Source organism: Amblyomma americanum, chromosome 3 (assembly GCF_052857255.1).
Source record: "Amblyomma americanum isolate KBUSLIRL-KWMA chromosome 3, ASM5285725v1, whole genome shotgun sequence".
Taxonomy (NCBI): Eukaryota; Metazoa; Arthropoda; class Arachnida; order Ixodida; family Ixodidae; genus Amblyomma; species Amblyomma americanum.
In genome coordinates this window covers 63,625,164-63,644,476 of record NC_135499.1, presented here as the reverse complement: position 1 = coordinate 63,644,476, position 19,313 = coordinate 63,625,164, and the positions used below count along the sequence as shown (strand labels likewise).

Sequence of the window (19,313 nt, the reverse complement as noted above, 5' to 3'; positions counted from 1 at the left end):
GAGTGAAAGAAGAAAGGAAGAGAGATGTGCCGTAATGGAGGGCTACGGAATAATTTCGACCACCTGGGGATCTTTAACGTGCACTGACATCGCACAGCACACTGGCGTCTTAGCGTTTTGCCTCCATAAAAACGGAGTCGCCGCGGTCGGGTTCGAACCCGGGAACTCCGGATCAGTAGCCGAGCGCCCTAACCACTGAGCCACCGCGGCGGGTTTCTATATTCACACAAAACCGTTCGACACACAAAACCGCAATGACTTTTCCCCCGCCATTGACTTTTGTCTGGCCTATAGCCTTCGCCCTAACATCGTATTGAACGTCTCGGTCGAGAACTCTCATCGCTCCTTCGACCGTACAAGCAACCTTTCGTAGGTTTGCAACTTTCCCTTCGTTGAAGTTGAAACCTCGGCTGAGTAACTTGGCGTCAGCGGGTTTCAGACCGTACGATGACAAGTTCTTTGTTTCGAAGATTGATGTTACCGTGTTGCCTGTTTATTTTAAGGAATTAATTCCTGCATCTTCTGTTCTTGTGACTTCGAGTGAAAATTGGTATTTGGGGAAAAGACATGGTGCAGTATCTGACTCAGATATCGGCGGACACCTGAACCGCGCCGTAAGGGAAGGTATTAAGAAGGGAGTGAAAGAAAAAGAAACAAACAGGTGCCGTAATGGAGGGCTCCGGAATAGTTTCGACCACCAGGGGATCCTTAACGGGCACTGACCTCGCACAGCACACGGGCGCCTTAGCAACTCGCCTCCATCGAAACGCGGCCGCCGCGGTCGGGCTCGAACCCGTGAGCTCCGGTTCAGTAGACGAGTGCCCAAACCACTCAGCCACCACGGCGGCGATTCCGAGTGCTCTTCCTCTCTTCTGCGCATTTCCTGGTTAGAAACTAATTGAACACAGGCAAGAATGTCCGGCGCGATGAACTCCACGTGGTGTTTTGCGAAGAACAAGTTAGTTTGCATTCTTCTATCCGTGCTTGAAGCAGTTGACGTTCGGCCTTTGCGACGACGATGAACTCCACGTGGTGTTTTTCGAAGAACAAGTTAGCTTGCATTCTTCTATCCATGCTTGAAGCAGTTGACGTTCGGCCTTTGCGACAACGATCTACTCCACGTGGTATTTTGCGAAGAACAAGTTAGCTTGCATTCTTCTATCCGTGCTTGAAGCAGTTGACGTTCGGCCTTTGCGACGACGATGAACCCCGCGTGGTGTTTTCCGAAGGACAAGTTAGCTTGCATTCTTCTATCCGTGCTTGAAGCAGTTGACGTTCGGCTTTTGCGACGACGATGAACTCCACGTGGTGTTTTGCGAAGAACAAGTTAGCTTGCATTCTTCTATCCGTGCTTGAAGCAGTTGACGTTCGGCCTTTGCGACGACGATGAACTCCACGTGGTGTTTTGCGAAGAACAAGTTAGCTTGCATTCTTCTATCCGTGCTTGAAGCAGTTGACGTTCGGCCTTTGCGACGACGATGAACTCCACGTGGTGTTTTGCGAAGAACAAGTTAGCTTGCATTCTTCTATCCGTGCTTGAAGCAGTTGACGTTCGGCTTTTGCGACGACGATGAACTCCACGTGGTGTTTTGCGAAGAACAAGTTAGCTTGCATTCTTCTATCCGTGCTTGAAGCAGTTGACGTTCGGCCTTTGCGACGACGATGAACTCCACGTGGTGTTTTGCGAAGAACAAGTTAGCTTGCATTCTTCTATCCGTGCTTGAAGCAGTTGACATTCGGCCTTTGCGACGACGATGAACTCCACGTGGTGTTTTGCGAAGAACAAGTTAGCTTGCATTCTTCTATCCGTGCTTGAAGCAGTTGACGTTCGGCCTTTGCGACAACGATAAACTCCACGGGGTGTTTTGCGAAGAACAAGTTAGCTTGCATTATTCTATCCGTGCTTGAAGCAGTTGACGTTCGGCCTTTGCGACGACCTGGAGACCAAAGCGGGTATTAACGGGTTTCTTCAGACGCAACGATTTCGGGATAACTTGAGACGACTTGAAGTTTATGTTGAACTGCAAATGCGTGCATAAATGAGCGAGGCTGGTGGAGGTGTTTACAAAACGACGAATTCCAGTGATGGACGGTTGTCCAAACTGATGGCGCAGATTTATGTAGTCGAGAGGTTGACGACATACCCTCTGGTCAGGAATGGTGGTGAGGAGATTTACTGGAATAAACTAAAGATATTCACAACAGAAAAGAATACATCAGCACGGCAGAATCTTTAGTCCTTTATCACGCAGACAACCTCTAACGTACTGAACAGAAACGACGGAACTCTTCATGCTGCGTATGCTAAATCATTAAAAACGCTTCTGGGTGCTACAAAAGAAAGAATCCGTGCGCCGGTTGCACCATAGTGAACAGGGGCCGTAGTGCCCCCGAAACGTCAAAATTTCCATCTTTATTCACCTTCGCCAATGGCCATTACTCCTCATAACCATGATTCCTGATCGGACGGTATGCCGTCAAACCCTCGACTAGTAAGGCTGATGATCGTGATGATACCTGATATTTACAATGCGTGTACGCTAGGCAGTATAATCCGCCTTTTTCAAGCTTCCGCTCAGCGCGTGCGTGCCTGTTCCCCTCCATCTCCACTGGTTAAAAAGAAAACATCAAGCTCTACTGCGCATGCGCAGTTCATATTAGTGACAGGCGCTTGCGAAAGATGGCGGCAGCTGTCAAGCACAGACTTGCCACTTCGCGGATGCAGCTGGCTCCTCGCGGAACCGAATCGCGCCTGGGTCTCCCACGTATGTGTTTTCAACCCCTAGCAGACGAGCTCTCGCTACTCCCCCAGAGGGCGCACACTTCTTGTGAAAAAGGCGGATTGATCTTTAAAGGAAGAATACTTCCGATGTCACCACTACGTGACATCTAGACGTCACCTAGTGGTGACTGCAATCCGAAAGGCAGAGGGATACCGAAAATGGCGTCTAATTAAAACTCGTTATATGGGCTGAATTGCGTCCACAATGGACTCAATCACTCGGAGGCGGCGTAGCAACGAGCCTGCTCGGCGGTCGCCGAACAGAATGTCCGCCGCTATCGGCCGTGCTCAATTTAAAGCTGATAGTGAACTCTCTAGATAATGCGTACAAGTTACAACATTTTGGAACAACGTAGAATCTGCTCCACTTAGATGCTATCATTCGAGGTAAAAAATGTGGTCGCGTCTTGCATCGCAGTCAAACCGATAAAGCGGCGTACCGGCAGCTTTTAAGAATGAACAAACACTGCAAAGATTTGCAGCAGTATCTCACATCGTTTGTATCTGTCGTGGTTTCTGGTCCTATTTTTTTTAGACTACGAATCAGCACGTGAACTGATGTTCAACTAGTTAACCCCAGTAGTAGCGTTAACATGATCCCTCCTTGGTCACCCTACAGCGAGGCATACGGACACATGTGTTCAGGCTGTGAGTAAGTAAGGAAGTGAAACGTTTTATTAGATGACCAGCACTAGGTTTATGTGTACATCTCTTGAAGAATTACACAGTAGTTTCAAAGGGCGCAGTGACAGCGGCAGGGCGTAGAATAAGACTCGTCCGGCTGGGTGAGGCCACAAATAGAAGTAAGAGTCTCGTGGTGGAGCAGTTCGGGTGTCTAGTGTAAACAGACCTTGGCGAGGAATAAAGTGTAGCAATCGGAATTGTAAACATTACTGGGAGCCAGAAGTCCAGTAAGCCCCAGATGGGACATCAGTGGGCGCCACGTCGGTTTTTTACTCCTAGTGCGGTGTGGTACTAAGACAGAATCACAGTTTTTGCATATGCGAATAAGTATCTTCGATGTGGACGTTTCGCGTCTGCACTCGGAGGCAAAATGATGCAGCGGTTAGGGTGATGATTTTTCAGACAGGGTTTTTAGGAGCGTTAGCTCTTACTACTTACGTTTGTCAAGGCCGTGCCTATCTGCAATGAAGGGGGAGTGCATATTGCAACCGCGCAAAAAAAGAGGAGGAAGAGAGAATGCACAAGACACGTCTCTCGTCCCTCGTCGTTTGCGCGGTTGCATATGCACAGCCCTGTTAACCACCAACTAGCCCGCCTTTGCCTTTTAAATCTGCAATGAAGGCCAAATTGACCATAGGAGTAACTACTTCACCACACTATATCACATACCAACAGGTAGGCGCGTAGGACCTCAGTTGATATACCTATACATGCGATTCGTTATACATATATGTGCAGTGTAGCAGCCATTGAAAAAGGGGACCCCCCAGGAGCACCATTTTGCAAAAATTTTGGTTGCCACCCGTTTCACGCAGAATGTTCAAAGTGGTGTGAAATGATGGCATGTTCCTGACAACAAAATTGCTAATTGAGATGAAGCCCAATGTTTGTGGGACTCGTAATGACGGCCTTTCCTCCCCCAAATCGTGCATTGCGAGGACCTTCTGACGGCGATTACGGCCGAACCGTTAGTCGCATGGGGTTCCAGGTGGTGTCAAACGATGCGTCTTCTTGTGATGCGCACGTTTATGAAATTTATTAACTGATATGAACGAGGAAATATACCGGATATAGCGAAGGTGGCTGTAAATCGCAATAGTAGTGCCAAACCCATGAGGTAGATGGCGCTGCTTGTTTCCTAGAAAAGAAAATATCTATGATAAGTTGTAGGGGGAAGCTCTTTGTTGTTTGAGGCCAGGACGGGAGTTTTGCGGACTAAGAAATATAGAGTCAGTTACCACGAGATAGGCACGCCGTGCGTTGCGTGCGGAGAGGAGGAGGACACGGCTGAACACTTGAAACTTTTCTGTAAAGAGCTTCACCCTACAGTGGAAAGCAGCGGGGCTGATTTATCCAAAGTATTGGGGTTTAAGGCGGTGGAAGGGAAAGTAGAATTTAAGCGGGTGAAACTAACCGAGCGAAGGTTATCTTATTGGTGGCTAAAATCTAGACAGGAGTAAAATTTCATAAGTCATGGCTTGGTGGCTTGAGCCACCGCCCTGTTTAAAGGGTTCAACCTTATCCATTCATCCATCCAGTAGAAAGCAGCGGGTCTGATTTATCCAAAGCATTGGGGTTTAAGGACAGTGAAGGAAAAGTAGATTTTAAGTGGGTAGAAGTAACAAAGCGAAGGTTATCGATTGGTGGCTGAAATCAAGACGAGTAAAATTTCACAAGTTTGGTTGGATGGCTAGAACGACCACCCGATTTAAAGGGTTCAGCCTTTCCATCCATCCATCCATCCATCCATCCATCCATCATCCATCCATCATCCATCCATCCATCCATCCATCCATCCATCCATCCATCCATCCATCCATCCATCCATCCATCCATCCATCCACCATCCATCCCATCCATCCATCCATCCATCCATCCGTCCGTCCGTCCGTCCGTCCGTCCGTCCCATCCATCCACCCAAGTATGGTGCCTGGATGCCCGCTCGCCTCGCTGGGCCTGTCGAGGCACTGTACTTAGAACGGATTTTTCCGTAAAGGAAACATCCCCTTCCCCTGTGCAGAGTAGCTGTCCAGATATCAATATTTCTGGCTGGCCTGTTTTCGTTTGTCATTAAATTTATTTATCTTGGCATTCACCCCATTTGCTCATCACACCGATGTAGATACATGAACCTCTCGTAGCTAACGTCCTAAGTCAGTCTAACACTGAGGCAATGTTGGCGGAGAATTTTGGGCTATTAGGTCTGCGGGCGCCTTCTCGATGTAAGTAGTCCTGAGGCTAGGGAGTAGGAGGAAGCCTCCTTTTTCACTGAGGCTCGGGTTTCTCAGAGGCTCGGGTTGCTGTTGGATTAGGAAGCGTCACGTGGATGTTTAGCCGAGGGAGCAGGTAGAATAGATTGTGGCGATTACTCGTAGTTCGTGGTAGCTGAGGTACTAATTTCATATTGATTTGAGCATGCGCTAAGTTGTTCTTTGCGGTAACTTCGGTGTCCAAGATCTCATTATGAAAATGCATGCATAATAAGGTGCGCTAATACTTGGAACTAGGCCATGTTTGATGTGTGGTATTTAGGTGCTGTTGCTAAGCAGTCAGAGCAAAGACTATCTGCAGTTGGCGTCTCTGCTTCTTACGCATTCATCCGCTCCACCGCCACCGCAGCCGCGCGTGGGGGAAAGCCAGCAGCGGAGGGAAAAGTCAAAAGCTTTTGTCGATTCCTGTGAAAACGCACTAATCATCAAGCACACGTGAAACATAGCTCGGTAATGTTTAATCGTATTCTTTCATTAAACTAAAAAAATTATTTCAGAGTAGATAATTATAACTGCTAGCCGAGCCCGCAATCGGGGACCACACCTCTCAGTTTGAATTTTTTAACAGATAGAATACTAGGAATGTCTTGTTTAGAAATTCAGTCATTTCCTTGCTAATGCAATGATGCTTAGAACGTCACAAAAACGGACGAAATTGAAGCATGTACGCCATTTTTTATTAAGGTATGTCGAAAGTAACAGTGTTCCCTGGATAACCGTCCTGTAAGTCAGTGCGTCTTCTTCGGAATTGTGCCACTGAAAGTCAAAACAGAGGTCATATTTGCTTCCATGTGAAGAGGGGAATGGGGAGTGTATGAGGACGAGTGCGGGAGTTGGAAGCGGGGGGTGGTCATGGTAAGCGAGGGTGTGTACTAGTGGGTGGATGGGGAGTGGGAAGTGGCGACGAGTGGGGGGGGTCTCTTGGATATGAAAGGAAAAGTAGGTGCTTGAAGATAAAAGTGGGGAAATGAGGTTCGCGCTTTGAAACCTGAAAGTTTTGGGGGTTCGGGAGTGGGGCGCAGAAAACTTACAAAGTGGTGGGGCAAGTGAATTTTGTGCTTTAAATTACGGAGAGGAGTTGTGGGGGGGGGGGGGGGGGGAGAATGTTAATGTTCCGATAACTCTTTTCTCCTGTAGTCATGTCCACGGTCTTTAGTGCGCGAAAAAACGGTGCCAGACGGAAGGCGATATTACGAATTTTTCTTGGGTAAAAGGCATGCAAAGCAACAAGAAACATCTTCCTACTACACACATTCGTCTTGTTGGTGCTAATTTCCAGGCAATCAACAACTCTTTGGAAGTCAGGCAATGATGATGAACTAAACAGGAGCTCTAGTACTCATGTTCAATTAAAAACCAGACTTTCCCGCTGTGGTCGCTTCTAGATCTTTGAATCATAAGAAGAGCATTTCACTTCCGCATGTTGTTAATGAACGATTTTCTTACAGTACCATAGCGGTCAATGGCGGCGCGCCTAACTTTAGCTTGTGCTCTATGTATGTCGCTTAATATAGTATATTTCGTAATGGCTTTTAGGGATGTCTTTTAAAAATTAAACAAAAGTGAAACCATAACTTCATCTGTAACACCTGCTGCAAGATACATATCCTTAAACAAATGAACGGCATGTACGAGACGTCAAAGAGGCTCGAATGCTGCAGTGGGTCCGTCTAAAACCCATCCGGCTATCCCCTTCTCAGGAACAATAGAAGAGAAGGTATGAGATAGTTTGGGCGTTTTCCGCGTGTGAGGAACGGCCGGTGGGAAGGACGGTTACTGCAATGGTGTACTTTAGCCTTGATCAAGGTTGAATTTATCTTGTACCTTTAAATATGAGATTGAACTCGTGTACGGGCACAATGATAGACCATCGTGCTTGAAAAAGTGAAGGCCTAGGAAACCTACCGTGAGGATGGTGGCATTCCGCGCTTTCTGACTTGGTTACCTGTCTATGTACCGTCAGAATAGCATGTAGGTCATAAAGGAAAAACACTTTAGGCTTATGAGGCTATAGCTCTTATCTTATTAGTTTAATGAAATACTCAGCAGAAACTATAGCAAGAATGTGACACTAATCTCCCTTGCTTGCAGGTGTTCTCAAAAACTAATCGAAACAGATGGCCCAAGCCTAAATTGCGTAGAAAACGGATGGTGAAGCGACGGATGTGCGCTGCAAATACTGCAAGATGTTCGGCACGGGAGCTAGGTGGAGGGTGTGGGTGGGTGTGGGGGGAGGAAGGGTTAGGGGGGGATTTTGAAGCAGGCAGGTAGTGGTATGGGCATTAGGGGATGGGAATCGGTGTTGGAGAGTGGGACTCGGTATCAAGCGGTAGCAAACAGTGAGCGAGGTCTCTCAATACAATCGTAGCAACAGTTGTGAGGCGTGAGTGCTGGGAAAAAGAATAAATGCGGCCATTCAGAGAACTCATCTGATACTTGTTTTTTCGCAGAAACACAGAGTTCATTTTTGGACATTGGTTGTGCTTGTGGGAATCTCTGAATAAAGCATTATGTCTCTAAAACATACCGTTAATATGTGCACTAACATGTAGGCGAGCTTTTTCTATATGCTTTGTACGTGCTTTCTGCACAAAAAACCGTTCTTTGGCATGAACGTAGTCACAGCTTGTTCTTGAAGCCAGTACCAAGAGCTAGCTATCGGACTACACATTCCTTTCAATCAATAAAAACAGCTAAACAACACACAAAAAAATACAAATCATAAACGTGCATCAAACATTAATTGTAGTCCCTGCTTGAAGCACCTCTGACGTCATCAAACCAGAAAACAAGGTCTCGGTCCTGAAAAAGCTACAAACCGGGGAGCTCACCACGCTCATCGCTCTTGTATTAAAAGAAGGATAGTACAGCATTCTTGTTATTTTGCTGGGCTTTGTTGTCATAAAGTTCACAGATTAGGCGCATTTCTTTCGCCTAAATTCAAACCCATTGCAGTCATAGGCACCAAACACAATTTTTTCCTTAAGTTAACACTGATGCGTCAGCGTCTACATTATTTCTTCCACTCGGCACGTTATGCCTAATGCATTATAAGTGGTGGCACGTTATTGCATTTGGTAAATGCCGCTTACGAGGGTTCTCGTTTCTCTCCTGTTGTACAGCGCGTGCGCGCTCAGTGTCTCTCGCGCGCAAGCACTACCCCTCATCCTGCCCACGGGAGCGGGCCCGCTGAATCCGCCGAAGGCCGCGCCGCCAGAGGGCGCGCTGTGTGTGCATAGTGGCCCGAGGCGGCGGCCTGGACCAGGGAAGCCGAGGCGGCCGGTGGCTTGGCGTCGAACACGGCGTCGGCGGTTTTGCCTGGCGTGGTGCCTGGCTCGTTGGTCTGCACGCTGGCGCGGAAGCCGTGCTCGTCGGCCACGTAGTCCACGCGCCGGAACATGCCGAAGGCGTCCCGGTAACCATAGGAGCCCTTCTTAGTGTTGCTGGCGTCGCCGTGCTCCTTTGCGGTAGGTCTGCGTGCCGAACTCGTCCCACGCTGTCGTAACCAAAGCTGTACGGCTGAGGCGGCTGTGTGGCACATGGAGCAATGTTTTCTGTCAGTAAAATTGTAAATCTCCAATCACGACGGCAGGCAGCAAATTAATCTTTGAGGCACGCGCCCCGTTGATTTATTATACTACTTGTATTTTATTTACCTCTTTTGCTTCCTAGCCCTATTTCTTTTTATTTTTATTTCATTAGGTATTTCTGCCGGCATTTCAGTGTTTGTTTTGCTGTGTTGCAATTTTGCCAACTTTGACACCCCCACCCGCATAAAATACCCTCCCTTGAGGATCATTATGGACATTTTCACTAAAATAAACAAACCAATCGACAGAAGATACTTAAAAGCTCTGTTCTCTCCCTCTCCTGAGAAGAGCATAGCTGCTGACACTGAAGCGGCAGCTACGGGCCAGGATTAATTCGGAATTAGGAAACTATTTGTTATAATGAACTTGGATAACACATCGATTAGACTCAGCCACAAAAAAATGATTAAACTTCTCCTGACGTTCCTGATGCGCATTTGTAGACCGAAAGATAAAAATTTTAATTCTGATAAACTTGTACCAAGATCATGGTTTATTGCATTCAGCGTTCCGCAATACCTTTTTTTGTCTCAAAGATCTGATAGTGCACCACGCGGAAATGCGACACATACATGAATATGTATAATATATTTTATACCGGAGGCTTTAGTTTTGAACCGAAACATTCGTTAAAGGGAGACTAAAGAGAAATTTTAACTGAAACATGAACTTACCCTGGACTGATTGATTAGCTTTCGAAGTCAATGCTAGTTTTTTTTTTTTTGGCGGGTAAACGTTACTGCTTTGCTGCCATGATCTCAAATTGATTCCGCAATTTTCTTTTCATTCTGTCATCCTCGAATGTGTGAGCGGCGGAAATAGGTGTTCTTTATGATGTGTTAGCTTCCGGAATCCCGCTGAATCGTAAGTTATGGACGAAAACAATAGCGCTTGACTTGATGCTTCGATCAGATTACCTTCGCAGTATTTAAGTGACGGCGTTGCAATACGATTTAAAGGGATCTGAAGGACTCTAACAAAAAATGCGGTATGCCCTGTGATGTAAAAGCACTCTGCTTAACGAATATTGTCCGCAAAAAAATTTTTAATGCGCTTCGTAGGATCTCAGTTATCTCTAGTCAACATTTCAATTTCCGCGTCTTCGCGCCTTTCTACCTCCTCTCGTCAATTTTTGCACGCTGGAAGGTCGGCGCTACTACGCCGGCCCCACTTCCGGAGCGGAGCTTACGGATCCGCCAGCCGTGTTCGATTGCACGCGGATGATTGCTGTATATCTACCGCGAAATCACCAGTGCGGCGGACTGTCAACATTTAAAGAACGACCTGGACTGGTGCCTGGTGGTGCCAGTACTGGAAGGTGTCCCTTATTTTATCCAAATGCAATCTCGTAAGGTTTACAACTAAAAAACAACCAATGCTTATCAATTATGTCATGGATTGGAAACCTGCCTGTCGGTTTGAAGATAATACAAATATTTTGGATTTATACTCTCCCTTATCCCCTTCCCTTACGGCGCGGTTCAGGTGTCCAATGATATATGAGACAGATACTGCGCCATTTCCTTTCCCCAAAAAACCAATTATTATTATTATTCTCTGCAATTAGTCATGGAATGCCCATATACATAAAATAACTCTGAAGGCTAGTCGAATGTTAAATTTCCTCAAACGAAACTTTATCAGGCACCAACTAAGCTAAAGAAAACATTATTTCTGTCAAAAGTACTTCCCATTCTTGTGTACGCTTGCAGTACATGGGATCCGTCAACCAAGTGCAACATTCCAAACCTTGAACGCGACAGGCTCGTGCTGCTCGCTTTGCGTCATGTAATTATGACTTTTTGAAAAGATCTAGCGATATTTTCCAATACCTGGGGTGGGCCGCTGCTTCAAGCCAGAAGAAAATACCTGCGCTTGTCGCTATTTTATAATATACTTTACTCTAGAACGGGCATCGATGGAGATAGATATCTAAAGAAACCAACATATGTATCTGCACGAACGTGCCATTCCCTAACAGTGCGTGAATATGCTTGCCGGATAAACTTATTTAGGAACAGCTTCTTCCCCAAGACAATACATGAGTGGAATGGTTTGCCTGGATTGATTGTTTCAGGGACACCTTCGCCTTTTATGGAGGATCTGAAAACTATTCTTTTTTAGTGGGTTTTAGCATTGCTTTTAACTTCTCTTGCCTGCGATTGCACTTACCACGATACAGTGTGATTAAGTTACGCAAATATCAAGACAACTATGTGTATACGTATAGTTTTATTTTTCACTGCCTGTTTCATGCCCTTCAAATTTCAGCTGAATTTGTATTATAGATCATCTGTGCACTCATATTATTTTTTCTTTCGGGCGCTGTATGTGTGTAAATAAATAAATAAAGCTACGCGGCTTATCGGCCGCGGCCACGGTAGCTGCCTGACGTCTGAAAGAATCCAACCAGTAGCAACCTCTCAAATTGTATACGCGGGTGCGAGCGGCGGAGGAGGGGTGCGAGCATGGAAAATGTCGCCGGGAACGGCTCGCAACCATTCGCGCGTGATTGCGGGTCCTCTGCTGTGTATAGGAGAGTATTATTTTTCTCGGGGGGGGGGGGGGGGGGGGGGTTCATGGCAACAGAATGCAGTGATTGGGCCGAGTTGTGTACTCCTCGGAAGGTGTTTCAGAGCCCCTTTAAGTTCGACCCCCTTGCCTCATGTGGGCGACCTTTAGTGACAATATTGCCGAACCGCTCATAAAGAATGAGAGCGCCTCTTTCTTTACTATTAAATATATATCAAAGAGCGATAGGTTCATTGGTTGGAAGTTAACCGTATGTTTCCACCGTGATAACGACATGACACTCGCAGTGCTACAAATAAGGAGCAGTGCACAGCGTTATCAACGTAACTGTTCTGCGTTTCCTTTTGGTTTTGTCTGCGTGGAAGACAACTGCAGCTTCCAAAACAATCAAGAAGAAACCGGCTTTTCCCTGGAACACTCTTTGCTTTTAAGGCACGTTGTAAATAAAGGAGCCGGTGAGAACAGTTCGGCGCGGCTCACTGAGCCATGCGGAAAGAACTTATACTTTGGCACTCACGTAGTAAGGCTCAGCGGCCGCGAAGCTTCCTCCTGTTTCAGCTGCCAGTAAGGGGTCACTGTAATGGCTGGTGCTGAAGCCATGTTGGCTGAACGTCCCTCCGGCGCAGACGCAGGCAACAAGGGTTGCAACAGTAGCCTAGAATGAGAGCAGGTTCAAGATAAACGGCCACTGAGAAAAACGGATGGCTGTACCGAGTGTCTGCATGCAGGGAGAGCGCGTTTGAGAGAGTGACGTCGCGACAATTGTAAAAAAGAGAGCTTGATTTCGAGTGCAGATAGGGGCTCGGCGTCTGCTTTACCTGATGGCATTGTGGAGAGGTCTAACCTGAGTAACGCAGCTACTATGCCTTTGCTTTCCTCGTTCGCGTCACCCATCAACTTTTTGACGCACTTTTGATAAGTTGATGAATTTCATTAGTAAGGCCTTCAAAATGCGCGGGTGACGTAAGCCGGCGAGTATCAATTTTTGCTCTATCTTCAGCCAGGCATCAGTGAGTAGCGCTGCTTTGTCTGAGTTTGACATACGTTTGTAGTCAGCATGTCAGGCGCCTGCAACGACAATGCACAGACGAGAATTCAATATCTGGTGAAGATTTCCAATCTTAAGTTGATGATCATGAAGATCAATTGTGAGTTAGGTGAAATTCATAAATCCGCTTATAGACGGATTCAAACCACAGATGTCACTTCCCTTCGTAAGGCAGACATGGAGGTAAAAAAAAAATCCTTGTAAAATTACGGATGCCCACCGAAGGAAAGTGTGCTAAGCTGCCAATATTGCAGGGATCTCAAACTGAATAATGAATAAAATCCTGCTGCCACTTCGTTAAAAGACCTTGTTTGAGAGAATAAAATAAAATCGCAACCTCAGTAAATCAAGTGTCTAGTCATGAACGCCAATGCAGACGACGCTGAAAAACAGCACAGTTTTTTCGCCAAAGACTGCATTTACCTTTCTTTTTTAAAATATTCACTACAGCAACCTCGTACCGCCTAACTCAGAGTTCTCAGACCAGCAGCCTCGCTAGGCAGCGCAGTGTGGCTCATGTACCATCCGCACCACTTTCTACATGACTGAAGACTTTGTAAGAGAGGGCAACGTAATGCTGGAGTGCTGGACCTGGCGCTTCAAATAAAAAAAGCAACATTCTCCCACTCTCAGCGCTGTAAATCTCTAGTGGCTCACGATATCTTTCCCGCTCATCATTCCGGAGCCCTGAATTGGTGGGAATGCTGCAACACCTCCGTTGCACGGCCGAGCTATAAACAAACGGATGACAAACTTCTGCAAAAAGTGGATCTAATACCTGGCACGTGAGGTTTTGCCTGCGTCTGGGTATGTGCTGCATGCGCCTGCCCGCAGAAGCCGCAGTAATAAACGGCAACCACTTAAGACATACTGTGATGAAGGTGGAAGGAGAAGTGATGAGAAAAAGAGTGCTGTGGTATCTCAAGCTCTGTGGAAAAAAATCGATTGCTTTCTTGCTTTTAGACATTGGTTTTTCACCTTTAACGACGTCGCAGCCATATGAAGACAAAGAATATATATATATATATATATATATATATATATATATATTAAACAGCGTACTAATCAAAGCTTCTCGCGTTTATTGACTCGAGCCTGGCACAACTTCCTCACAACACATTGTTGTAACAACTGAACAAATCAGGATGACTAAAACTGGATAACTTCCTTTGAGCAGATACCCCTTGAAAATCTCAGTTCATGGAACTCGCAGGAGGTTAATGATCCCTGTCACGACCAAATTTTTCCAACTTTCTTCTCATTACAAATGAGCTCTTTAACGAGACTCCTCCCAGTATAGTCAGCTTATCAAAAAATATTGTAGGCGTGATGTTGCAAACCAATGCGGCTCACTAAGTACCTGCACGTAGCAACCGGAAAGCCTATAGTTTATAGATATATTTTACCTGCTAAACAAATACATGCACCTCACCTCAAAAAGCATCTTTCTCCTCAGCAGTACCTCCCTTTGGCGACGTTTTAAGCCTCGGTGATCCTGTGCGCAGCAGGAGCCCGAGGAAGCGTCTTGCGTGTGCGGGTGCCCTCAGGGACAACCGGGTGGCAACATTTATACAGGTCCTCGCGCATCGCTTCCACAATGCTCGCTGTGGCCTTTCGCGTTCCCTTTCCCTCGGAAAGTATTTCACTCCTAACGCGCCGCGTAAAGAAGGCCGTCGAAGGGTCGGCCACAGACCGGTCACACTGCAGCCTTGGGGGTTACGCACCGTGGCGCTTGAAAGCAGACCGTGTCTGATGGAGCTGCGACCCCGCGGAGTTCGGGCGCCTGCAAGCAGGAAGCGAGAACATGCGCTCGAAACCGGAGCTGATTTCCGCCTTCGCGAGCAAACAATTGGGACGAGTGATGCAGGGCATATTCAATATACAAAATGGGAGATGGCAATCGCAGCTTTTTCTGCCATTGCGGATGACGAAGAGGCAGAAAAAAAAATGGTTCATGCACTAACGAAAACACGTGTAAGGCTTAAAAGTGAAATGCCTAGCGAGTAAACGCAAGCGCGCCACAAAATAATTCCATACTTCAGCACGAAGTGTACGGTGGATTAAATTTTCCAAAGTCCAATTAGTATTGCCAGATCTACTTCTGCAGCAGTTTATAAACGTTATCAGAATTTTAAGTAAAACCACATATTCGCAATAGAACAAATCAAATAGCGCTGCCGTTGCAGGCACTGACAACGAAACATCATGTTTTTGATCTCTCGACTTGAATATCTCTGATCTTTGGTGCTTGTGTTTGAATTATGTGTTTGAATACTACAGATTAGGCCTACGGGTTTAGCCACAGGCGCACAAAACGCTGCTTGACATGAAGGAACCATACTAAGATGGTACACCAAACAATTCCAGGCAAAAGCGTTTTTAAACAGGAAAGAGTTTATGAGCCCCTTTTTTCATATATTGTAAGATTTTACTATAACAGTCAAGATCTCCCGTCGGCAGGCTTTAATTTTGTTTTACTATGAACTTTTTTTATCGTCACAAAGCGTTCCCCGCTGATTTTTTGTAGGGGTCTGAACTGCATGATGCGAGCGATGGAAACAATATAAAAGACATATTTTGCCACATATCGGAATAACGGACCGTCACCTTCAGTATCCCAGTACCACACAGTTTTCCAATATTCAAAATTTTTATCCAAGAATGAATGTTGGACAGGCGTACTAACGCATTCTGTACCCATACATGCTTAACCAGATTTACCGAGGCTTTCGCAGCTGAATGCAAGGAGAGAGCAGACCTATGCCATATGATATGTGTCTGTGAACAGCGCCCAAATATAGAAACCAGCGATACCTAGTGCTGTAGGTGGATACTTCAACCGCCTTTTGAGAAAAATGTAGCTCACCTCCTTTCTCCTGCTATCATGGGCCAGTTTTCGCTGCAAAATTCCGGACTCAAGGGCCAAATTATGAAAGTGCGTACATGAGCACAGAGGCGACCAAGGTTATGAGGTACTTTACTGATTTTAATCACAAGCCATTGATATCCACCACCTTCCTATTCTTTAAGCCCAGGGACATATTCTAAACCTCGATATAATGCGTACAGTCTTGGTCAAAAGTCTTAAGGCCAAAGACTTTCGCGTCATCCGCATAACAGAGTCATTACGGCACTATTAAAGACAGAATGACCATGAAATGGTAGCAGAAGGTTTCTTCTTGCGCTAGAGAAGCTTCCTGCTTGACTTGTGTTTTCAATGACCTGCTACACGGAGCATTATGGGAATGTTCATTTGTCTGCAGCTGGCCTTAACACTTTTAACCAGGTCTGTACATGTTGACGTTTTAAAAGGAACAACGCATGCTTGTATGAACCGTTTCCGCATCAGTCAAGTGGCACAACTTGCTGGGAGTCGTCACCGTGGATATACATATTTACGGTCCAAATGCAGGACGGCCCACCTAGTAACAATCCTCAAGTGATTGCTTTAGTGACTCTCGAGAGGGTCCAAAAGATGCTTGCTTTTCCTTCGTACTGCATGAGAATATTCTTCTGATGTATTAAATTTCGTTCCCGTTAGCATTTGGCATTGCCCAAAATCAACTCTTGTTTTTTTTAAAGATGCGAAGTTGGCAGAGTCCTATTTCTACCGAGCCGTTATTTTCCATTTCTATTTCCTCTTTCTATTGTGGAAGAACTATCTTCGAATTACCTTCTACATGCTTCTTGAACACGTTTTTCTGAAGCAGACTATGACTGGTTACCATTCAGATCTTTAATGCTGAAAAAGTAAGGCCAGGTGGTTAGTTTTCTAAGGTCATGGGCTTTCGTATCGAGCTACAGCAAAACGCGTTGTTGGTGCCAGCTTTCGGCACTGAGCTACAAAAGCCCCCAGCCCTGCCAGAGCTGCAACAATTCTTTCCAAGAGAGAAATTGCGGCCTGTTAAATCTCCAAGAGCCGCCATTTGCGCAGCCTCATTCCTCTCAATGCTAACAAATTTAGATTTGATAGCCTGTTGTCCGTCTAAAACGTTCCGCAATGCTGGTGTTCTTTAATTAGCGCCGGGATTAGGGTTCACGTCTCCGTAAGCAATAAGTAATGATAAATATTGCAAAAAAAGGCGCTAGAAGTGAAAATGACAAAGTGAATAGCGCCACTTTACCGTGGCTGCCTGACCCCAATCACAGTACTTTTAATGGAAGCGGTAGCAAAAAATAAAAATAAAAAACATCCTGAGCAATCGCAAAGGCACCAATTCACCAACCTGAGTGAAGAGCAGAAAATACGTAAGCACTCGCATCATTGTGCCGGCTCCAAGCACCAGCAGACCATTGGAGGTTCCCGCCATTTATATAGGCCGCGCCTGCGTCAAGCCACTGTTCGTCGAGCTCAGCTGCATTGTACACCCTATATCGCTCTTAGCTGCATTATGACACAATGCCGCTCAGTGCAGATTCGAAGCCTTCAAAGTCTTGGGTGCCCATGACGGAGTGCTGTGATGTGGCATTGCTGAAAACATGGGGCCCGGTACATCAGACGGTTCGCTTCCCCCGGCGGCCGCTGCACGCGACTGACCGTGTGTGGTCACAGCCGGCGTGACATTTCGCAGAGGAGGGACCGCGGTTTTTCTACACGTCACATTAGCCGTCACTCGAAAGAAAGCGAACTGGTGAGCCGGCCACCCGTGGAACCGAGACGTTCGCGTTCCCTTCAATGTAAACATGATGGTTCCTACGTTTGCCTCCTTGATGTTCGCGCTGTTGAGTGATCATTTTCAGCAGCCGAACATACTTGAGGATCCCTTCGTAATGCATGATGATGCTTTTAGGCGGCATTTCATGCTTTCGAAGGTATCAGTAGCCCGGCGGTCCGCCGAACTACAGAACGAACTCGGACCGCGATGACGGGAGAGAAATGCTATCTGCCTGCTTCGTTTTTTTTTTTTGCGAGCCTAGGCTTCCCAGTGGACGCTGGCAGAAGATTGGGCACTGCTCGGTGTGAGCCGGCTGACGGCCTGCTTATACCAGCCAGAGGTGCAGAAAAGGTAGAGAAGGTGCTGCTGAGAATCTTCCTCTGCCCCTCTGAGTATTGCCACGCGAGATTACTGAGTCAAGAACGGATAAAAAAGCGATGTCTTTGAGTTCTGTATCACGAGAAATGGTTCCTCATGGAACGCGGTATAGGATTCCTTCTTCAATAACTTCCGCTGTTTCGTGGGGTGAGAGCAGCAGTGTCGACAGCATTCCACTTACCGGTGGTATCTTGCCAATGCTGCGCCTTCTTGGTAAGCTGGTTGACTCCAAATGAAACCGTTACCATGTAACGCTGCTCCTTTTCATTGAGCCTCACTCCCTTTCATTACCAAGTTAACCTTTTAGACAATGTAGGCACCCTACATTTGCGTGGTTGCAAACCAACTACCGTTTTTTTGCAGTAAACTTTGCCTGGATCAGTTGTTTTAAGATTCGTCTCAGTAGTGCACAAAAACAATAGAGGTGAAAAAGAGCACACTAAAAATAAAAAGTCGATTCAAAACAAAACTGAAAACAGCATAAAGGCGCAAAATCTAACAAGGCGAAAAAATTACACTAATCCTAAATCTAACTTTACCATTATTTGTTCAATAATTCTATCAGGCTGCCTCTAGAGCTAGCCGTAAAGATTTCATTACAATCATATCGGAAACAAACACACAGATAAAAAGACAACAAAAATATTTGTTGGAGGAACTTAGATATCTCTTAACTGCGGGAAGGCGAAAGCCGTTTGCGACTTATTGCACTGATGTAAATTTGAATTTGCCGAGCTAGAATTCATTATCATTCAATATCATTACTGTATATAGATCTTAACTAAGCCCTGTACCAATACCAGAGCTGTGTCGTAGTGATTAAGATAGCTCGGCATACGCGTGGGAGGCGGCAGGTGGGTTGGAATTCTGTGCAGTGGCACATGCGATGCACTCCAGGTTGGCATTCCACCCCGCCGAAATACAGTGACGGTAACTGGACACTGGCTCCCTCGCCGGATTGCGGGTTGGGTGCGGTCCTCTTCTATCTGAAGCAACAATTCTTCAGCGATTTTTCTCCTAACCTTTTTAGTTCCTGAGTTAAGACCACCGGCTCGTGCCAAGGTCCCAAGTTTGCAGGTTCGGTTGTGATCACGTGGCACGTGACAAGGTCACTTGACCTAGGTGGAACGGACGGACGGTCACCGCGAGTAATTTAACGGAAGGACACGGTCACGAGACCTAGCATGTAACAGACCGACGGTCACCGCGAGTTGATGTTTTCGTTATCCGTCTCCATACGGATAAGTTTTACTCGCCAGCTGACAGAGGCATATACCATCAGAAAAAGTAGTAGCCAGTGTTTGGTTTGTTTTACGGGGTTTAACTTCGTAAATCGACGGAGGCGTTGAAGTCGTAGTGCAGGGCTCCGGATGA

The 19,313-nt window shown here is 46.3% G+C and overlaps 1 protein-coding gene across 1 annotated transcript; it reads right to left on the bottom strand.

The window, feature by feature from the left end:
• Positions 1-7,966: 7,966 nt before the first annotated feature.
• Positions 7,967-14,446, bottom strand: LOC144123012 (cuticle protein 10.9-like). Its single transcript, XM_077655940.1, has 3 exons — positions 14,339-14,446; positions 12,376-12,513; positions 7,967-9,264 (listed from the first exon to the last, which is right to left on the bottom strand). Exon 3 carries the CDS (start codon positions 9,134-9,136, stop codon positions 8,900-8,902), a length of 237 nt encoding a protein of 78 aa, XP_077512066.1. The 5' UTR covers positions 9,137-9,264; positions 12,376-12,513; positions 14,339-14,446; the 3' UTR covers positions 7,967-8,899.
• Positions 14,447-19,313: the final 4,867 nt, after the last annotated feature.